Here is a 16,739-nt window from a genome sequence, read left to right on the forward strand (position 1 = left end):
GAGCCACTTGTCTCTCAAGTGTTTGGCTAGTTTTATTAAGAAGTAGTTGAATGTCATGCTGTTCGTAGTCTCAGAAGGAGTTGGTGAGGGTTGAAACAGAATCTGTGATGGATGGGTATCCTGAACTAGGTAATACCGGGAACTAAGATTCTGTGAGGAGTCTATGCATATGGTAGTGTCAGTCTGGTGAAAAAGAGCCATTTTAACAATTCCGAATAAGCTTGGCTGTTCTATAGCCTCCTTCTTCCTTCCTCAAAGACGTTCAACTTGCCTAACTCTCAGACTCGTGGGGTGATACGTTCCTTTGGGGCCAATTAAAATATAACACTAGGGTCAGTGATATATGTGACTGACTCTGGCTCAATATTCTCTTAGGTCACTGTGTTCTCTTTTGTATGCCCGAAATCATAATGTTAAATAATCTAAAATGAGTTCAGATGAGTAAAATCAAGGGAAATAAAAAGCAAATTCTGTAACTTCTGTAAGTTGCTTGATACTAAAAGGTTGAGAAGGAAGTTGGTCCCAGACTGTACACTCTTCTGACACTTTCTCCAAGAGAAAATATGTACAAAGATCAGAGTGAAGGTGTGACTGAGGAGGTTGGCACAATGTGCCCATGACTGCTCTCTGCCTCACGCCTCAGTCTGTCTGGTTGAAAGACTTCATACAGGTGAATGGAAATATGCAGCTGGGGCAGTGTCAAAAGAAGTTTAATTTATTAATCACCAAATAACAATAAATCTTCAGCTTAAAAAAATTGAAGACCCAGAAATGAACCACACACCTATGGTCACTTGCTCCTTGACAAAGGAGCTAAAACCATACAAGGGAAAAGACAGCATTTTTAACAAATGGTATTGGCTCAACTGGAGGCCAGAATGTAGAAGAATGCAAAGCAACCCATTCTTATCTCCTTATACAAAGCTCAAGTCCAAGTGGATCGAGGACCTGCACATAAAGCCAGATTCACTGAAACTAAAAGAATACATGGGCACTGGGGAAAATTTCCTGAACAGAATACCAATGGCTTATGCTCTAAGATCAAGAATCGACAGATGGGACTTCATAAAATTACAAAGCTTCTGTAAGACAAAGAACACTGTCAATAGAACATAACAGCAACCAATGGATTGGGAAAAGATCTTTAAGAATCCTACATTCAACAGAGGGCTAATATCCAATACATTCAAAAAATGAAAATCAAAGCAACCCTGAGATTCCACCTCATACCAGTGAAATGGCTAAGATCAAAAACTCTGGTGACAGCAGATGCTGGTTAGGATGTAGAAAGAGAGGAACACTCCTCCATTGTTGGTGGGATTGCAAGCTGGTATAACCACTCTGGAAATCAGTCTGGCGGTTTCTCATAAAATTGGACAAAGTACTACCTGATGACCCAACTATACCACTCCTGGGTATATACCCAAAAATGTTCCAACACATAACAAGGACACATACTCCCCTATGTTCATAGCAGTCCTCATTTATAATAGCCAGAAGCTGGAAAGAACACAGATATTCTTCAACAGAGGAATGGATACAGAAACTGTGGTACATCTTCAAAATGGAGTACTACTCAGTTATCAAAAACAATGACTTCATGAAATTCATAGGCAAATGGATGGAACTAGAAAACATCATCATAAGTGAGGTAATCCAGTCACAAAAGAACACATATGGTATGTACTCACTGACAAGCGGATATTAGCCCAAAATCTTGAAATACCCAAGATACAATTTATAACTCACATGAAGCTCAAGAAGAAGAAAGACCAAAATGTGAATGCATCAGTCCTTCTTGGAAGAGGGAAAAATACTTACAGGAGGAAAGTGTGGAGCATAGACTAAGGGAAAGGCCATCCAGGGACTGCCACACATGGGGATACAGCCCCATATACAGCCAACAAACCCAGTCACTATAGCCAATGCCTAGAAGCACTTGCTGCCAGATATGGATGTCCCTGAGAGCCTCTGCCAGAGCCTTACTGATAAAGATTAATATGCTTGCCAATAACCATCAGACTGAGCACTTTGACCCCTATGGAGGAGTTAGAGAAAGGACTGAAGGAGCTGAAGTGTTTTGCAACCCAAAAGAAAGAACAACAACATCAACCAGACAGATTTCCCCCAGAGTTCTCAGGGACTAAACCACCAACAAAGTATGTACATGGTGTAACCCATGACTCCAGCTGCATATGTAACATAGGATGGTCTTGTCAGGCATCAATGGGAGGAGAGGCCCTTGGTCCTGTGAAGTCTCCATCCCCCTGTGTAAACGAATGCCAGGGCAGGGAGGCTGGAGGAGGTGAATGGGTGGGTGATGGAGCACCCTCATAGAAGCAGTGGGAGGGAGGATGGGATAGGGGTTTCTTGAGGGGAAACCAGGGAAGGGGAAAACATGTGAAATGTTTTTTAAAATGCAATAAAAGAAGAGAAAAAAGTGTTCTTAATTGATTTATTCTGATCTGTACCTTTTGTGACTGAATTTTGGTAAACCTATCTTATATCCTAGATAATACAATCTCTTCTTTATATTTTTAGAAGCAATTTATAATCCACAAGGGAAATTTCACTTTACTTCATCAAACATTTTTTCCTAATGTAACTCCATCTGAATCAGCCAGCAAAATATCACTCATATAATGATTAAATTATAGATAGAGGAAACTGCTTACGCGAGTTACTTCTAATGGCTGTTGTACAAAATATTCTCATAAGGTAGGACTCTTTAATATTCCTTGTGGCAAGATTCTCCATGTATTGTTTTATTGGACAACTATTCTCATAAGTATATTCTGAGAAAGCAAACCTTTCCTCATCATTCTCTATAAAGTGACAATGGAAGAGCGATCGTTTAAATCGATCACTGTAATAGCCCATGCCTTAGGTACAATGAAGACAATGGAACTCCGTGCTGTAAAAAGCACATTGGCTGAATAATTTTATTGATTGCTCTCATATCTGTTAACATTCTCCATTTTCCAGATTTGTTTTTAATGACAAATATGGGAGAATTCCAAGGCCTGGTGGACTCTTCTATATGTTGAGCCTCTAGCTGCTCTTGGACTAGCTATTCTCATACTGTAATTTTTTCATAGGTCATTGTTCTAGCCAAGCAAACCTACCAATCACCCACATTAATGGTGAGGCCGTTGCTGCTCTGCCACCAGTGTCTCCCCAATAGAAAGTTGGAGAGTCACCTTCTGCTGTGTCCTGCTTATAGATAACTGGGACAAGCTGTTCTTCATAATGTTTCTCAATACCTGAAATAGCTCTTATTTTACAGTTTGTCCCTGATGTTGGGAGAATACTAATTCATGATTCCTAAAGTTGCAACAAATCTCTTCCCCATAAATTCAACTCCCATATAAGCCGTGTATGGCCTTAATTTTCCTATTTAACCTTCAGGCCCTAGACATTTACGCTTTGTTTTATCTGGGATAAAGTTCCAATGCCTAGAAAATGAATAACTACCTCCTGAAGAGGCCAATCTGGAGGCCAAGATTTTGGTGAGATTAGGGTGACATCTGCCCCAGTATCTGCAATGCCTTCAATTTCAATATTACTTTGAATACCTTTAGTTTGGACTTCTGATCATCTATAGAAATTTACCAAAAAACATTTATTTTTGGTCCCTTCAGGGTTTTTTGGTTTCATGTATTGAAAGTGCTCTGACCTTCATACCTGAGTTATTAATGTCTATTTTCAGAGCAGTATCTTTTGTGAATGAGTTTCTCCACTGCTGACATGAAATGTTTGATTTGAATTTGATATTAGGACTTGAAATAGCCACCCCCTGAGTATTTCCTGACAAGGAGTTACCCTGTCTACCTCTTGTTGGTCCACATTCATTAGTCCAGTGTGGGCCTTTGTCACATTTTCTGCATTTTCCAATGTGCTCAGGACTTAGTTTCACATTAGCATGGCTCTGCCTACAATAATTTTAATGACTTCGTTTACTACAATTAAGATATTTGGAAGTTTGGATTTTCTCATAAACCTTTGAAAATCACTTCTCTTATTAAAGTTATATCAAAAGAATGAGAATCAATATCACTCATATTTCTATCCTATTCTTTTTAACTTTATTCATTTTAAATTATTTATACCTGGCTATGATTTTTTATACCCAATATCCTTTTTCTTTAGCATTTAAGAATAATTCTGAATATTTTTGCCTGATCAAAGGTTCATCTGTGCTCACATTTCTTCTTGCATTCTCTTTGTCTCTCTCTCTCTGTCTCTCTCTGGTGTTCAGCTCAAGACCTCAAGGAGTGGCTAGCTATACCTCAGCCCTTCTGCTCACAGGGAAAAGAGGTTCCATTACACCATGAGCTGTTCACTGGCTGTGAAGGTGTTAGCAGTGGCTGCATTAGGCGGGGGACACTGTGTCCTCCCATGAGAGTGTAGCTTCATATTAGCAGGCAGCACTTGGTGCTGTGCCAATTCACCCCAGCTAGCATGTGCTCTCACATTTCTAGACCACCATGCTGTGCTCTGCAGCCCCACCCGATTAAAAGGCCAAGACTATGCCTCAGGGATACTGAGTTATGCAGGCTGAATTCAATCACTTTGTATGTCCCAGTTGCGAACAGAAGCACAGCCTCCTGCATGGCATGGTCGTCAAAGGCATGTACCTGCACCAGAAGAATGTGTGCTAAGTATGGACCTGTGTCCCCTGTGGCTTGGAGAATCTGAACCAGCTTTCCCATGGCGTGGTCTACTTGTTTTTATTTTATTCACTTAGTTATGAGCCATTAGTATCACTCTTTTGTTGTTCTATCATCTAAGACTCAGTCAATAAGAACTATACAATATGGCTTCTCTCGTGGTCCGTTCCCACCCATCTTGGAGCCTTGGAGGGTACTCTTACCTCTAACAGCACTAAGCTATTACTGGAGTGACCTTCTTCAAAGACTGAAGAAAAACCACACCAAAACACGAATATTAATGATTATTTATATACATGCATATATAATATAAAATGTATTTGTGCTTATATAAATATTTAAACATATACATACTATACACAATCATGTGTGTGTGTATATATATATTCTTAAGAAACCTAGACAATCGGGTTGGGGATTTAGCTCAGTGGTAGAGCGCTTGCCTAGGAAGTGCAAGGCCCTGGGTTCGGTCCCCAGCTCCGGAAAAAAAAGAACAAAAAAAAAAAAAAAAGATGTGTTAGTGAATTTGTTAAAAGAACAACAAAAAAAAAGAAATAAACCTAGACAATCAAACAATTTCAACATAAATTCATTATTTACATTAAAGGGGGTTGGGGATAATGTCAAGGCCAAGCGACATTTTTTTTGGTTGGATAGGGTAGCTTTCTCTAGTTCAGTTCAAGAAACAGACAGTTAATTAATTTTCTTGGAAGAAGTCGAACGCTAGTGGACCACATCCTTCTCCTTTGCAATAAATTGTTCCTAAGGGAATATTTGGGACCTAGGACAATTGCTAAGCTCCAGTATCACACAAGAGATAAAGTCTCACATTGGTCTTCTGGGAAACAGATGGATAGGTAAGTCCTCTGGTAGTCCAAGTCAGGAACACTAGAGTATTCCTGGGGTTCTGTTGAGAAACAGAGTTCACTCTACAGTCCTGCTACAAGAGATGTGTAGGACTTCCATGGCTATGAAAGGAAGCACCTGGCTGTCATCTTATTAGACTCCACTTGAAAGAGAAACAGCCTCAGCGTCTCGGGAAAAATTTCAGGTTATACTGATCAACATAGAGGAACAAAGAAGAGGCACCAGGTCATTGTGATGGTGGCTGGGACAGACACAGGCAATATGGTGAGCTCAAACTGGGGTGGGACACCATCCTTAACATAAATAAGATTTGTTGTCCAGCTCCAAAAAACAAGGAGAGGAGGGAAGCTATGATCACCACAGTGAAAACACAACCAAGTCCTGGCAACTGCAGTGCTTGGAAGGAAAGAAAATACACATTTCAAAGCCATTCCAGCCAAAAGGCAGGATTTCCAAGGAAGTCAGTGCAGTCTACAAACAGTTTTATTGATGGGGTCCAGAAAACAGACAGCAGGGAGAGACATCCCTATGGGCAGGAGGACAGGCAAGTGAAAAGAACCTTATCCTTCATATGGAGGAAACCCTGGGTGTGTCCTTTAGGATCACTGTGAGTGCCATACGCTCATCCTAGAGTACTCATTCAGAAAGGACAGTATTCTGGAGAAGGAAGGGCATATGCTTTGCCTGAGAAGTTTCTTCCTGTAGGATACATCCTGTATAATATGGTGTGCATTAAGACAAGTGTGTAGTTGGCCCATAGAACACAATTGCAGACAGAAAAGAAGTTTTAATTGATTGCTTCTTAGGTCAGAGGGCAGTCCCTCCTGAAACTCTCCCACATAAAGTCGGGGTGACTGGATTTTTGTTTCTTTCACTTTTGTATGCCCCATATTCTGAGGGCAGAATGGAGGAACTGAGGTGTGTATGTCCAGTATGCATGCCTTCCTAGCTCAGGAGACATACGCCAGACTGGACACACTTTGCTCCTGCCATTAGCTCTGACACTGCCAAATCACAGTGGTTGAGAAAGGCTTGGCGTTACATGTGGCTATGAAGCTGAGTTCATCAATCATTGCGGCAAATTATTGTTGCGTTAAAATACAGACAGTGAAATTTAATTTCAGGCTAGCTAGTCAGTTCTGGAAAAGCTTTAGAGTCTTTGGGAACCAATAGGAATTTAGTGAAGGGATGGGATAGAGGTTCCTGAAGGGATACCCCATATAAAAGGAAAAGAATCAATGTCCAGCATGAAGTCTAGGTAAGGGTTGGCAGAAAATCATCCTGGCTAAGAAATTGAAAACTATTGCATTTGACTCACAGAACAGACACAGCAAAGGTGGGACTATTGTGAAAAAGATAACAGGCAGGTCCCTAGGAGATCACCTAGACTGGACTATCCCTGAAAGACAAACTGAGGAGGTACAGAGCAGGGTCTGTTAGACCACCAGTAAGAAAAGGACCCTGTCATGGAACAATAGCTATCAAGAGGAAATAATCTGGGTCCAGACATGGGCTCTGAAAGGCTATTTTTCTGTCTTAAGTACACCACATTACAGTATGTCATTTGGAATCACAAAGAGTAAAGATCACACCAGGTTCTGCTGTTTTCTGGTGTGTGACTTTGAGGCAACTCACAGACCTTACCTTCCTCACTCAGCACAGGATTAGAGAAAGGTCAACTAGCTGTCACTCTGACTGAAAATTCAGGAGGTGGGGCATCTGGGTCTAAAGGAAACCACTAAAATCAGGTCTGCTGTTCTTCCTATTCTACTTAAACCTCAACTGGAACTGAGGGCAGGAAAACATAACGCAGCCTTGCCGGACGCCCACAGATCCTGCTTGAAGTTTAACTAAGACATGGAAGCATCTATACAGTTTAACGCTGTTAGCCTTTTGTTAGTGCATTCTCTAAACTAGCTACTAGCTTACTCTGATTTACCTGCCATTGCCTCTCTCCCTGTGGCTGTCACTGCCTGCTTCCAGCTCCATCTGCCTCCTTAAAGTCTCTGTGTCTGTCTCTTACCTGCTCTTCCTGTGTCTCAATCGGTGTCTCTGGCTGCATCTCTGTCTGGCCAGAGGTCCCGCCCCCACACTTCCTACCCCAGCTCCAGCTGTCAGCTCTTTATTATATAAAAACCATGTTCCAGTCTGGACCAATCAGCAGCAGGACAACAGCCAATACATCTCTTCTGAGTTGCCCTTCAGCACTGAGAGCTGTTTGACCTTCACCAGGGCACCTTGCTTTTCAATATGATAATCTCAGAGTATCATCTTTTGGGCAGATGAAGAACAAGCATTTACGTATAAACAGTTGGTGATGGGTCATAGAAATGACAATACCAAAATCAAGGCAGCACTTGGCTCTCTGACACACAGCAATACAGAATCACACCTTCATACAAAGTGAGGGAAGGTCATGTCAACAGCTCAGTTTCCCAAAACTGTCCTCAGGGTAAGGTGATCATTCTTTGATCCTGAAATCTCAGGTCTGGCAGAGTCAGGTTTTCAGTGAAGTATATTCTGTCCTAATCCAAGGAAGGAGCTGCTCTCCCAGATCCCCAGCACCCTGATATCTCTCCTTAGCTGTTCAGATACTTGCTTGTCGCTCTTTATTTCCGCCCTTGTCTGTTACTGCTGACACTGAGAGCACATTCTCTTGTGCACAGATGAGTTGTATTATTCTAGCTGCATTCACATTCTATGTTCCAGTGACATGCTGTGTGTCTCTCAAACAGGGCATGTTACAATTATATGTATTATGTTTTCAGTCTGGAGGAGTATATAGTTGTGAACAAGAAATAGAATGACTGCTTGACTGCTTATCCATGAATTGAACAAGGACAACAACAATAGACAGGTTAATGTCGACGTGTGTGTGTGTGTGTGTGTGAGAGAGAGAGAGAGAGAGAGAGAGAGAGAGAGAGAGAGAGAGAGAGAGAACAAATTAATAAAGGAAGAGGCCATGAATCTAAAAAAGAACAATCAGGGGTTTGTAGGAGAGTTTGGAGCAAAGGGGGAAAAGATGTAATTATATTATAATCTCAAAAGATAAAAGAAATAATTTTTAGAAAGGCATCAGAAGGAATTAGCTCATTATTTGAAGTGAGACTCAAGAAATAAGACGACTGATTTCATTGGAATTGTATTATAATCATATTTTGATGGGAAGGAGGTTAGAATTTTTATGAGAATAATTTTTCTCACTCTAGAATATGGGGTATTTATCCTTCTCTTTTAAAATTAAGAAACCCACCTTCTAAAAATAAAATTTTATAGTTTTCTTTATCTATATCTTAAGCTTTACTTGTATTTATTCTTAGATATTTTATAGATTATTTTGTTCTTGCCATTTTACTCCTGTAATTTTTACAAAATTCTAGTATGGTTACCAGAATTGGGCAAACCAGTTGTATGTGTGCCTCTAATCTCTGTCTATCGTCTAGTGAGTAATCTCCCTTCATAGATCCTAATGTGGCTCACAGTACACCTTGGCATGAGTGGGTGTCACACTGCTAGCCTTGAGAACATCATCTGTTCCTTCCTACAGAGGGAATTCCTACCATGGAGGAGACACCCCTTTAGCTTTGCCTAAAAATGAGAGCAAGAGTCAACTTGATATGGTCGAAGCCAAAGTCCGAGATTTTGGAGTTCTGGGAAAGTTCTGCGTGCATTAGACAGAAGCTCTCTGAGTAACAGCTTCCTCAGCTGCAAATGGAAATAAACGGTCAAACAATACAAACAAGATGAAGAACTCCAGGCAGAATCTCAGAAAGTTCTGGAAAGATGCTTGCTAGTGTGAATAGAGCTCAATGAATGAGTGTCATTGACACTAAACATTCCAGGATACATTACTATATGGACATTCTTAACCTTTAAAACTCTGTGTAGAATCTACAAAACTGTTTGTATTTATTAGTGCAGGATCATCCATCTTAGTAGAAATCGCTTTAGGTTCCAGAATTTTGCTTAGTTTCTTCCTTCAAGGTTTCTCAGATTCTTGGATTTCCTCTTGGGGTTTCAGTTTCTATAACTGTAGGTCCTTTTCTCATTATATTATTTTCTTTGACTTTATCATCTGAATTTGAGGAGTACATCTTAAGTTTGTATATCACAAAATGTGTGCCTATTTCTACGGCACCCATTTAATGTTACCAGTATCATATTAGGTTCTAATAGTTCACATATTATATGTTGAAATGCTTTAAAACAAACTATAGTTATTGTGGTATTACACCCCTAAAAATTCATTCTGTATATCAAAAAGAAGCATCTTACGTACTTCCTCAAAAGTATCTTTACCCCAGTTTAACTAATAATAATTCTTTATTCTGGTCTATCATTGGCCCATATTCAAATTTCTCTAGTTATTCTGCAGACTTTCCCTTTTGATACATTAGACCAAATGAAGTCTAGTCCAGAATCTTGAATGGCACATGGTTGTTAGTATTCCTGTTGCAGACTTTAGTCTGTAGCAACTTATTTTGTGTGTAACAGCTGCCTGAGGAGGGTACCATGCTCTCCCTACCCAGCATCAGCATCCCTGGAGCTTGTTGGAAGAGTGAGTCCTCATGATGCGGCATTCCAGAGCCAGGGAGCTCTGCTGTTCCACCAATGGGTTCCGTCACCAATTGGTATGCATGGGAGTTGTTTTCTGCTTTTGTGTATAATAAATAGTTAAGAACATTTTTGTACATGTTTTCCATCTTCTTAGGTGTGACCAGGTAGATAACCATTTGATTAGCCTTTAGAGAAATGTCAAACTGCATTCCAAATTGGACATACTGTTCTGCATTCCACCATCAGGGTCCTAGGTCCTCCCTTCTTCTCATCCTTGATATAGTTGATGTTACTGATTTATTGACTCTGTAGGTGTGAAAAGACATCTCATTGTGTGTTTGTTTCTTTCATTCTCATTGTTCTTTGCTTTTTGCTTGGTATTTATACACATAGATAATATTTCCTACATAGAATATAAAATATATGAAATATTTTCTATATCTAAAAATCAGACAGCTATACTTTCCAGGACACAATTGCATAGACTCAAAGAAAAACTATATCTTATATTATTTCAGTAAAGCTGCTTACAAAAATATATGCTAGTAAATGTTTAAATACATCATTGTTAACTACGTTCTTGCTTTCAAGTTATAAGTTGTTGCTTATATATTCTAAATAAAATTTTAAACACTATTCCTCGAATGGGACACAGTAGCACCTGCTTGTCATCTCAGAACCCAGGAGGTGGAGGCAGAAGGATCAATAGTTCTAGGTCATTCTTAGCAAAGTTGAGAATTTGAGAACAGATTGGGCTATATGTGACTGTTTCAAAAAAATTAACCCTTCCACATTCTAAGTTCTTGAGATAATTCTTTGAAGCACAAATGGTTTAATTATTTAAATTAACGTTATATGTATTAATTTAATTTAATTTTAATTTAATCATAATTTAATTTGATGGTGTTTTCTTTACTGACATTTTGTTGTGTGGCATATATTTTGGTGTCATATCTAAGAAACCATTGATTTATTTGAAAATTTAGGCTTATATTTTCTTCTAAGACTTTCACAGTTTTAGCTCTAATATTTTAGTCCTTTGCCCACTCTGAATTCATCTTGTAAATGATATGAGACAGAAGTTCTAATTCATTTCTTTGCACACAGACAAACTGGTGGATATACATAAGAAAAGGCTTTGTTTCCTTTCTAATGTTGAGCTTCATTTTGACTTTAAATGTTTTTCCTTGTTCCTGCTTTCCTTTGGTTTGCTTTGGTGCTTGTGTGTTGTATTTTATTGTATCTTGTGAAAGTGTTTGGAGCATTGCATCTTTCTTTGCTGTACTGATAATATTCCATTGAGTCTGATATATGACATAATTTTTATTATTTTTAAACATTCAATAATTTAGATAGTGGCACATAATTGCACACATTTATGGGTACTCTATGATAGTTAAACTTATGTAGAATAGAAATCTATAAAGTGGAAGGAGAGTTCTGGGAGGGATGTTGGGGAGGTTGGGACCAATGTGAAGTTATTAAGGAGGAACTGACAGTGTTCTAACACACATTCAGTGGTCCTGCTTGGCAATAACCTATTGCATATTTTATGGAATTCAGAATTCTAAAATACCTTTTTGTTATTAAGAATATCTAGTAAAGTCGTTTAACAATTTTTCCAGGTTAATGAGGCATTTTAACTTCTAAATTTGTTACTGTCTTCTTTAAGTTCTGTTGATTTTTAATTTTAATTGAATGTTTATGGGAGGTCATAAGTTGAATCGTTACCATTGTGAGACTAACTTTGCAGTCGTGCTATGAGCTTTCCTCTTAGCACTGCTTTCATTGTGTGCCAATTGTATGTTGTGCCCTCTTTTTCATTAAATTCTAGAAAGTATTTATTTATTTATTTATTTATTTATTTATTTATTTATTTATTTATTTATTCCCTGTCCCAGTGATCATTGAGTAGAGAGTTATTCAGTTTCCAGGAGTATGTAGGCTTTCTGTTGTTTCTGTTGTTGTTCAAGATCAGCTTTAATCCATGGTGGTCTGATAAGTTACAATTGGATATTTCAATTTTCTTGGACCTGTTGAGGCTTGCTTTGTGGCAGTCAAATTTTGGAGAAGATTCCATGAGGTGTTTAGAAGAAAGTAAAATATTTTGTTTGGGTGATACCTGTAGATATCTGTTAGGTCTGTTTGATTCATAACCTCTGCTAGTTTCATTATTCCTCTGTTTAGTTTCTGTCTCAATAACTTATCCATTGGTAAGAGTGGGCTGTTGAAGTATTCCTCTATTATTGTTTGTGGTTTAATGTATGATTTAATCTTTAATAATGTTTCTTTTATGGATATGGGTGCCTTTGCATATAAGGGCATAGATGTTCAAATTTAAGAAGTCATCTTGGTGGATTTTTGTTCCTTTGGTGAGTATAAAGTGTCCATCTCCATCTCTTTTCATTACTTTGGGTTGAGAGACTATTTGATTAGATATTAGGATAGCTACTCCAGGTTGTTTGGGTTCATTTGCTTGGAAAACTTTTTTCCAGCCCTTTACTCTAAGGTAATGTCTATCTTTGTTGGTAAGGTATGTTTCTTTCATGCAGCAGAATGATGGATCCTGCTTCCACAAGCACTCTGTTAGCCTGTATCCTTTTATTGGGGTAATTAAAACCATTGATGTTGAGAATTGTTAATGACCAATGGTTTTAATTCCTTTTATTTTGATGTTGGTAGTGGCACTCTGTGAACCCGATGAGAGTAGACATCTGGGGCTACATGTAGAGCTGGTAGGCCCTGATATCAACAGGCCTCTGAAATAGCAGGTAGTGCTGGTTGTCCTTGGTGGTATCAGCCTTCCAAGGATGCAGAGCTGGTAAACACTGATGGCTTCAGGCTGCTACTTGTCCTGGGTCAGAACAGACCTCTGGGTATGCATGTAGAGCTGGTGGTCCCTGGTAGTTGCAGGACCCTGTTTGTCCTGGGCTGCAACAGCTTTCAAGATATAGGTGGAGTTGTAGCCTAAGAAATGGAGTGCAGAAGGGGAAGGGAGAAACTCTCCATTGCTGGGTTTGTCCAGAGTGGGTGGCGGGCAGGGTATTAGAATAGGAGTCTCATCTGGTGGTTTCTGACGGCTGCAGGTGTCTGAGGCTGAGATTAGAGGTGTGGAAAGATAAGATGGAATGCAAAAGTGTCAGGACATAACTCAGCTTCTGGGGTTGCTGGGGAAACAGCAGGCAGTAGTTTGGAGCTTGGGTAATAACTTGGATGGCCCTGGCCTACTGAGGTGCAGATGAAGATATGGTCATGGAAATAGAGTACAGAGGGAATCTATCTCTCTGTAGTCTTATGTAGTATATGATTAGTAAGTTAATTAGGAAATTGGAAATATCAATGAAGTGTGCTCATTGATATAAATGAAATATGATGTATGTATTTATTCTGTTATCATTTTCTTTCTTTTCACTTTATATAAGCTCTCATGGAGCCCAAGCTGGATTCAAAATCACTATGTAGTGGAGGCTAGCTATTAACTGCTCAACTTTCTACCTCCATCTCCCATGAGCTAGAATCAAAAATGCTTCCCTCTGACTTTGCAATTCTAGACAACAGAGGTTTTGATCTTTTTTCCCATTTCACTAAAGCTTTGAAGAATAGTATAGATATCCTAGGTCTTCACTAAGTAGTTTTCTTGCCTACTAGAAACATGGGTTCTAAAAAGCTCAGAAACATGAGCTATTGTCTTCAGAATATTATGTTTGTGACACTGATGAATCAGAGCAGATGCTGCCCACGGATCCAAGAGTAGTTTGTGTAGTTATGGCAGACTGAATCCAAATGACGTAAGATTTCAATGTAGGTAGTCATAGCCATCTCTTGAGATGGAAAAGCTGCCTGGGGTTAAGGGGTTAAGCATTATTACTATGTTAGTTGTTTGGCACTGAACCAGGGGAACAGTTGGCATTCAGTAGCTATAAGACACATGAAAGTGACTAAACAAATCTTCCTTGTTCTTCAGAGCAAAGCTAAGTAAAACTACAGTACAAGTAGAGTCACTTTGGCCAGAAAAAAATATAGAAAAGTATGCAAGGTTATTTCAGTGGTTATCATTTGCATCTTGCAGAACTTTCTGGAAAAATATCTTCAGCAGACTATATTAAATGTCCAATGCATATACAAGATGGTTACTATACAAACACTGTCATTTCTCTAGAGATCAGAGAAAGTTTTGCTGAGAACTCATCTAGAGCGAATCAGCTCAGAAAGGTAACTCAGGACATTCCTTATTGACTTCTGTGCTCATGGCAAGAGGGAACCAGACCAGCACCTTTGAATTCCTCCTTTGGGGACTGTCAGAGAAGCCACAACAACAACACATCCTCTTCTTGCTCTTCCTGTGGATGTATCTGGTCACTGTAGCTGGGAATCTGCTCATTGTCCTGGCAATTAGTACTGACGTTCGACTCCACACCCCCATGTACTTCTTCCTTGCCAGCCTGTCCTGTGTTGACATCCTTTTCACCTCCACCACAGTACCCAAGGCCCTGGTGAACATCCACACCCAAAGCAGGACCATCTCCTATGCAGGATGCCTGGTCCAGCTCTATTTTTTCTTGACCTTTGGAGACATGGACATCTTCCTCCTGGCCACAATGGCCTATGATCGCTTTGTGGCCATTTGTCACCCTCTCCACTATACGATGATCATGAGCTTCCAGCGCTGCTCACTCTTGGTGATAACCTGTTGGACCCTCACAAACCTTGTTGCCATGACACACACCTTTCTCATATTCCGGCTCTCCTTCTGCTCTAAGAAGGTCATTCCAGACTTCTTCTGTGACCTGGGACCCCTGATGAAGATTGCTTGCTCTGAAACCCATATCAATGAGCTTGTGCTTCTCTTCCTGGGGGGTGCAGTCATCTTAATCCCCTTTTTGCTCATCCTGGTGTCTTATATCCGCATTGTAACAGCTATCCTCAGGGTCCCTTCTGCCCAGGGGAGGCACAAGGCCTTTTCTACCTGTGGGTCACACCTTTCTGTGGCGGCCCTGTTCTTTGGGACAGTAATAAGGGCTTATCTGTGTCCCTCATCCTCTTCCTCTAACTCAGTGGTAGAGGACACAGCAGCTGCTGTCATGTATACAGTGGTGACTCCCCTGCTGAACCCCTTCATTTATAGCCTAAGAAACAAAGACATGAAGGGAGCACTGGTCAGAATTCTCAAGGGCAAAATCTCCTTCTCCTGGGCCCAGGGACTTCTGCAGAGAAGGTGAAGGGATCCTTAATCTGCTCTGCTGAGGATCTTTAAGAAATTTCCACCTCAAGTGTCTCCTTCTGAATCTCACATTTGCTTTGTCACAGCCAATTCCCTGACACCTCATCTCAAATTTCTTATATTAGAGGAAAATGAAAATGTCTCTTCAGGCTTTGATTTGTTATAAATAGCTTCTTTGTTCACTTACTTTATAATCATATGCCCCAGAATGATGATTTAGTCAATGATAGATGGGGTACAAAACAATTGTTTTTATGGGGAAAATTATTCTGGATTTGAAGTCTCATTTTGTTGTCCAAAAGAAAGTGAAGATTTTGAAGAATATCATCCACAATGCATTTTGATCATATCTACCCTTCCCCATCCACTTTCTCCAATGATTGCCCACATTCTACTCTGAAATTCATGACTTCTTCACCTATTGTATACACACTTATACATGTACCACATGTACATATCCCCTACTGACTTAAAGTAATGTTACCTACATACACAAAGAGTTTTGATTGAATACTAGGATGTTGACAATCTACTACAGTTTCTTTCCATAAAGAAAATTGATTCTTCCTTTGATTGATTTGGCAGCGGTCCCCCAGGTTCTCTGGCCCTTATACTCTTTCCATCCTCTCTTCCAAAGTGATTCTTGCCTTCTTGTGACCTTGTGTTTTACTATTATTACAAACACATTGCTCCACTTTTTACTAATCATTTTGCTCGTTTACATTTCAGATGATATCCCTCCTTTCCCAGTTTCCCCTCTACAAAACACTCATCCCATCCCCTTCTGCTTTACCTCTATGAGGGTGCTCCACCAGCCACTCACCCCTGATCAAGTAGGCTTCATACCAAATGTGCAAGAATAGTAAACATCAAAAAGTCATTGATGTCTTTTTATTGGGTAGTTGAGACCATTGATGTTGAGAGATATTAAGGAATAGTTATTATTGCTTCCTGTTATATTCATATTTGGATGTGAGATTATGTTTGTGTGCTTTTCTTCTCTTTTGTTTTGTTGCCAAGACGATTAGTTTCTTGCTTTTTCTAGGATGTAGCTTGCCTCCTTATGTTTGGCTTTATCATTTATTATCCTTTGTAGGGCTGGATTTGTAGAAAGATATTGTGTAAATTTGGTTTTCATGGAATATCTTGGTTTCTCCATCTATGTTAATTGAGAGTTTTGCAGGATACAGTAACCTGGGCTGGCATTTGTGTTCTCTTAGGGTCTGTATGACATCTGTCCTTCCAAAATTCCATCATAATTCTTCATAGACCTTGAAAGAACAATACTCAACATATGGGAAAAACAACAAGATAGCTAAAACAATTCTGTACAATAAAAGAACTATTAGAGGTATCACCATCTCTGATTTTAAGCTATACTACAAAGCAGTAGTAATTAAAACTGTATGTTATTGGCATAAGAA

General features: G+C 39.5%; 1 protein-coding gene across 1 annotated transcript; it reads left to right on the forward strand.

Moving 5' to 3' along the window:
- Nucleotides 1-14,341: 14,341 nt before the first annotated feature.
- On the forward strand, nt 14,342-15,313 carry Or1p1 (olfactory receptor family 1 subfamily P member 1). Its single transcript, NM_001000038.1, is given in 1 exon segment — nt 14,342-15,313. A coding segment is annotated over 1 exon segment (972 nt).
- Nucleotides 15,314-16,739: the final 1,426 nt, after the last annotated feature.

This window comes from Rattus norvegicus, chromosome 10, assembly GCF_021556685.1.
Source record: "Rattus norvegicus strain SHRSP/BbbUtx chromosome 10, alternate assembly SHRSP_T2T, whole genome shotgun sequence".
Classification (NCBI taxonomy): Eukaryota; Metazoa; Chordata; class Mammalia; order Rodentia; family Muridae; genus Rattus; species Rattus norvegicus.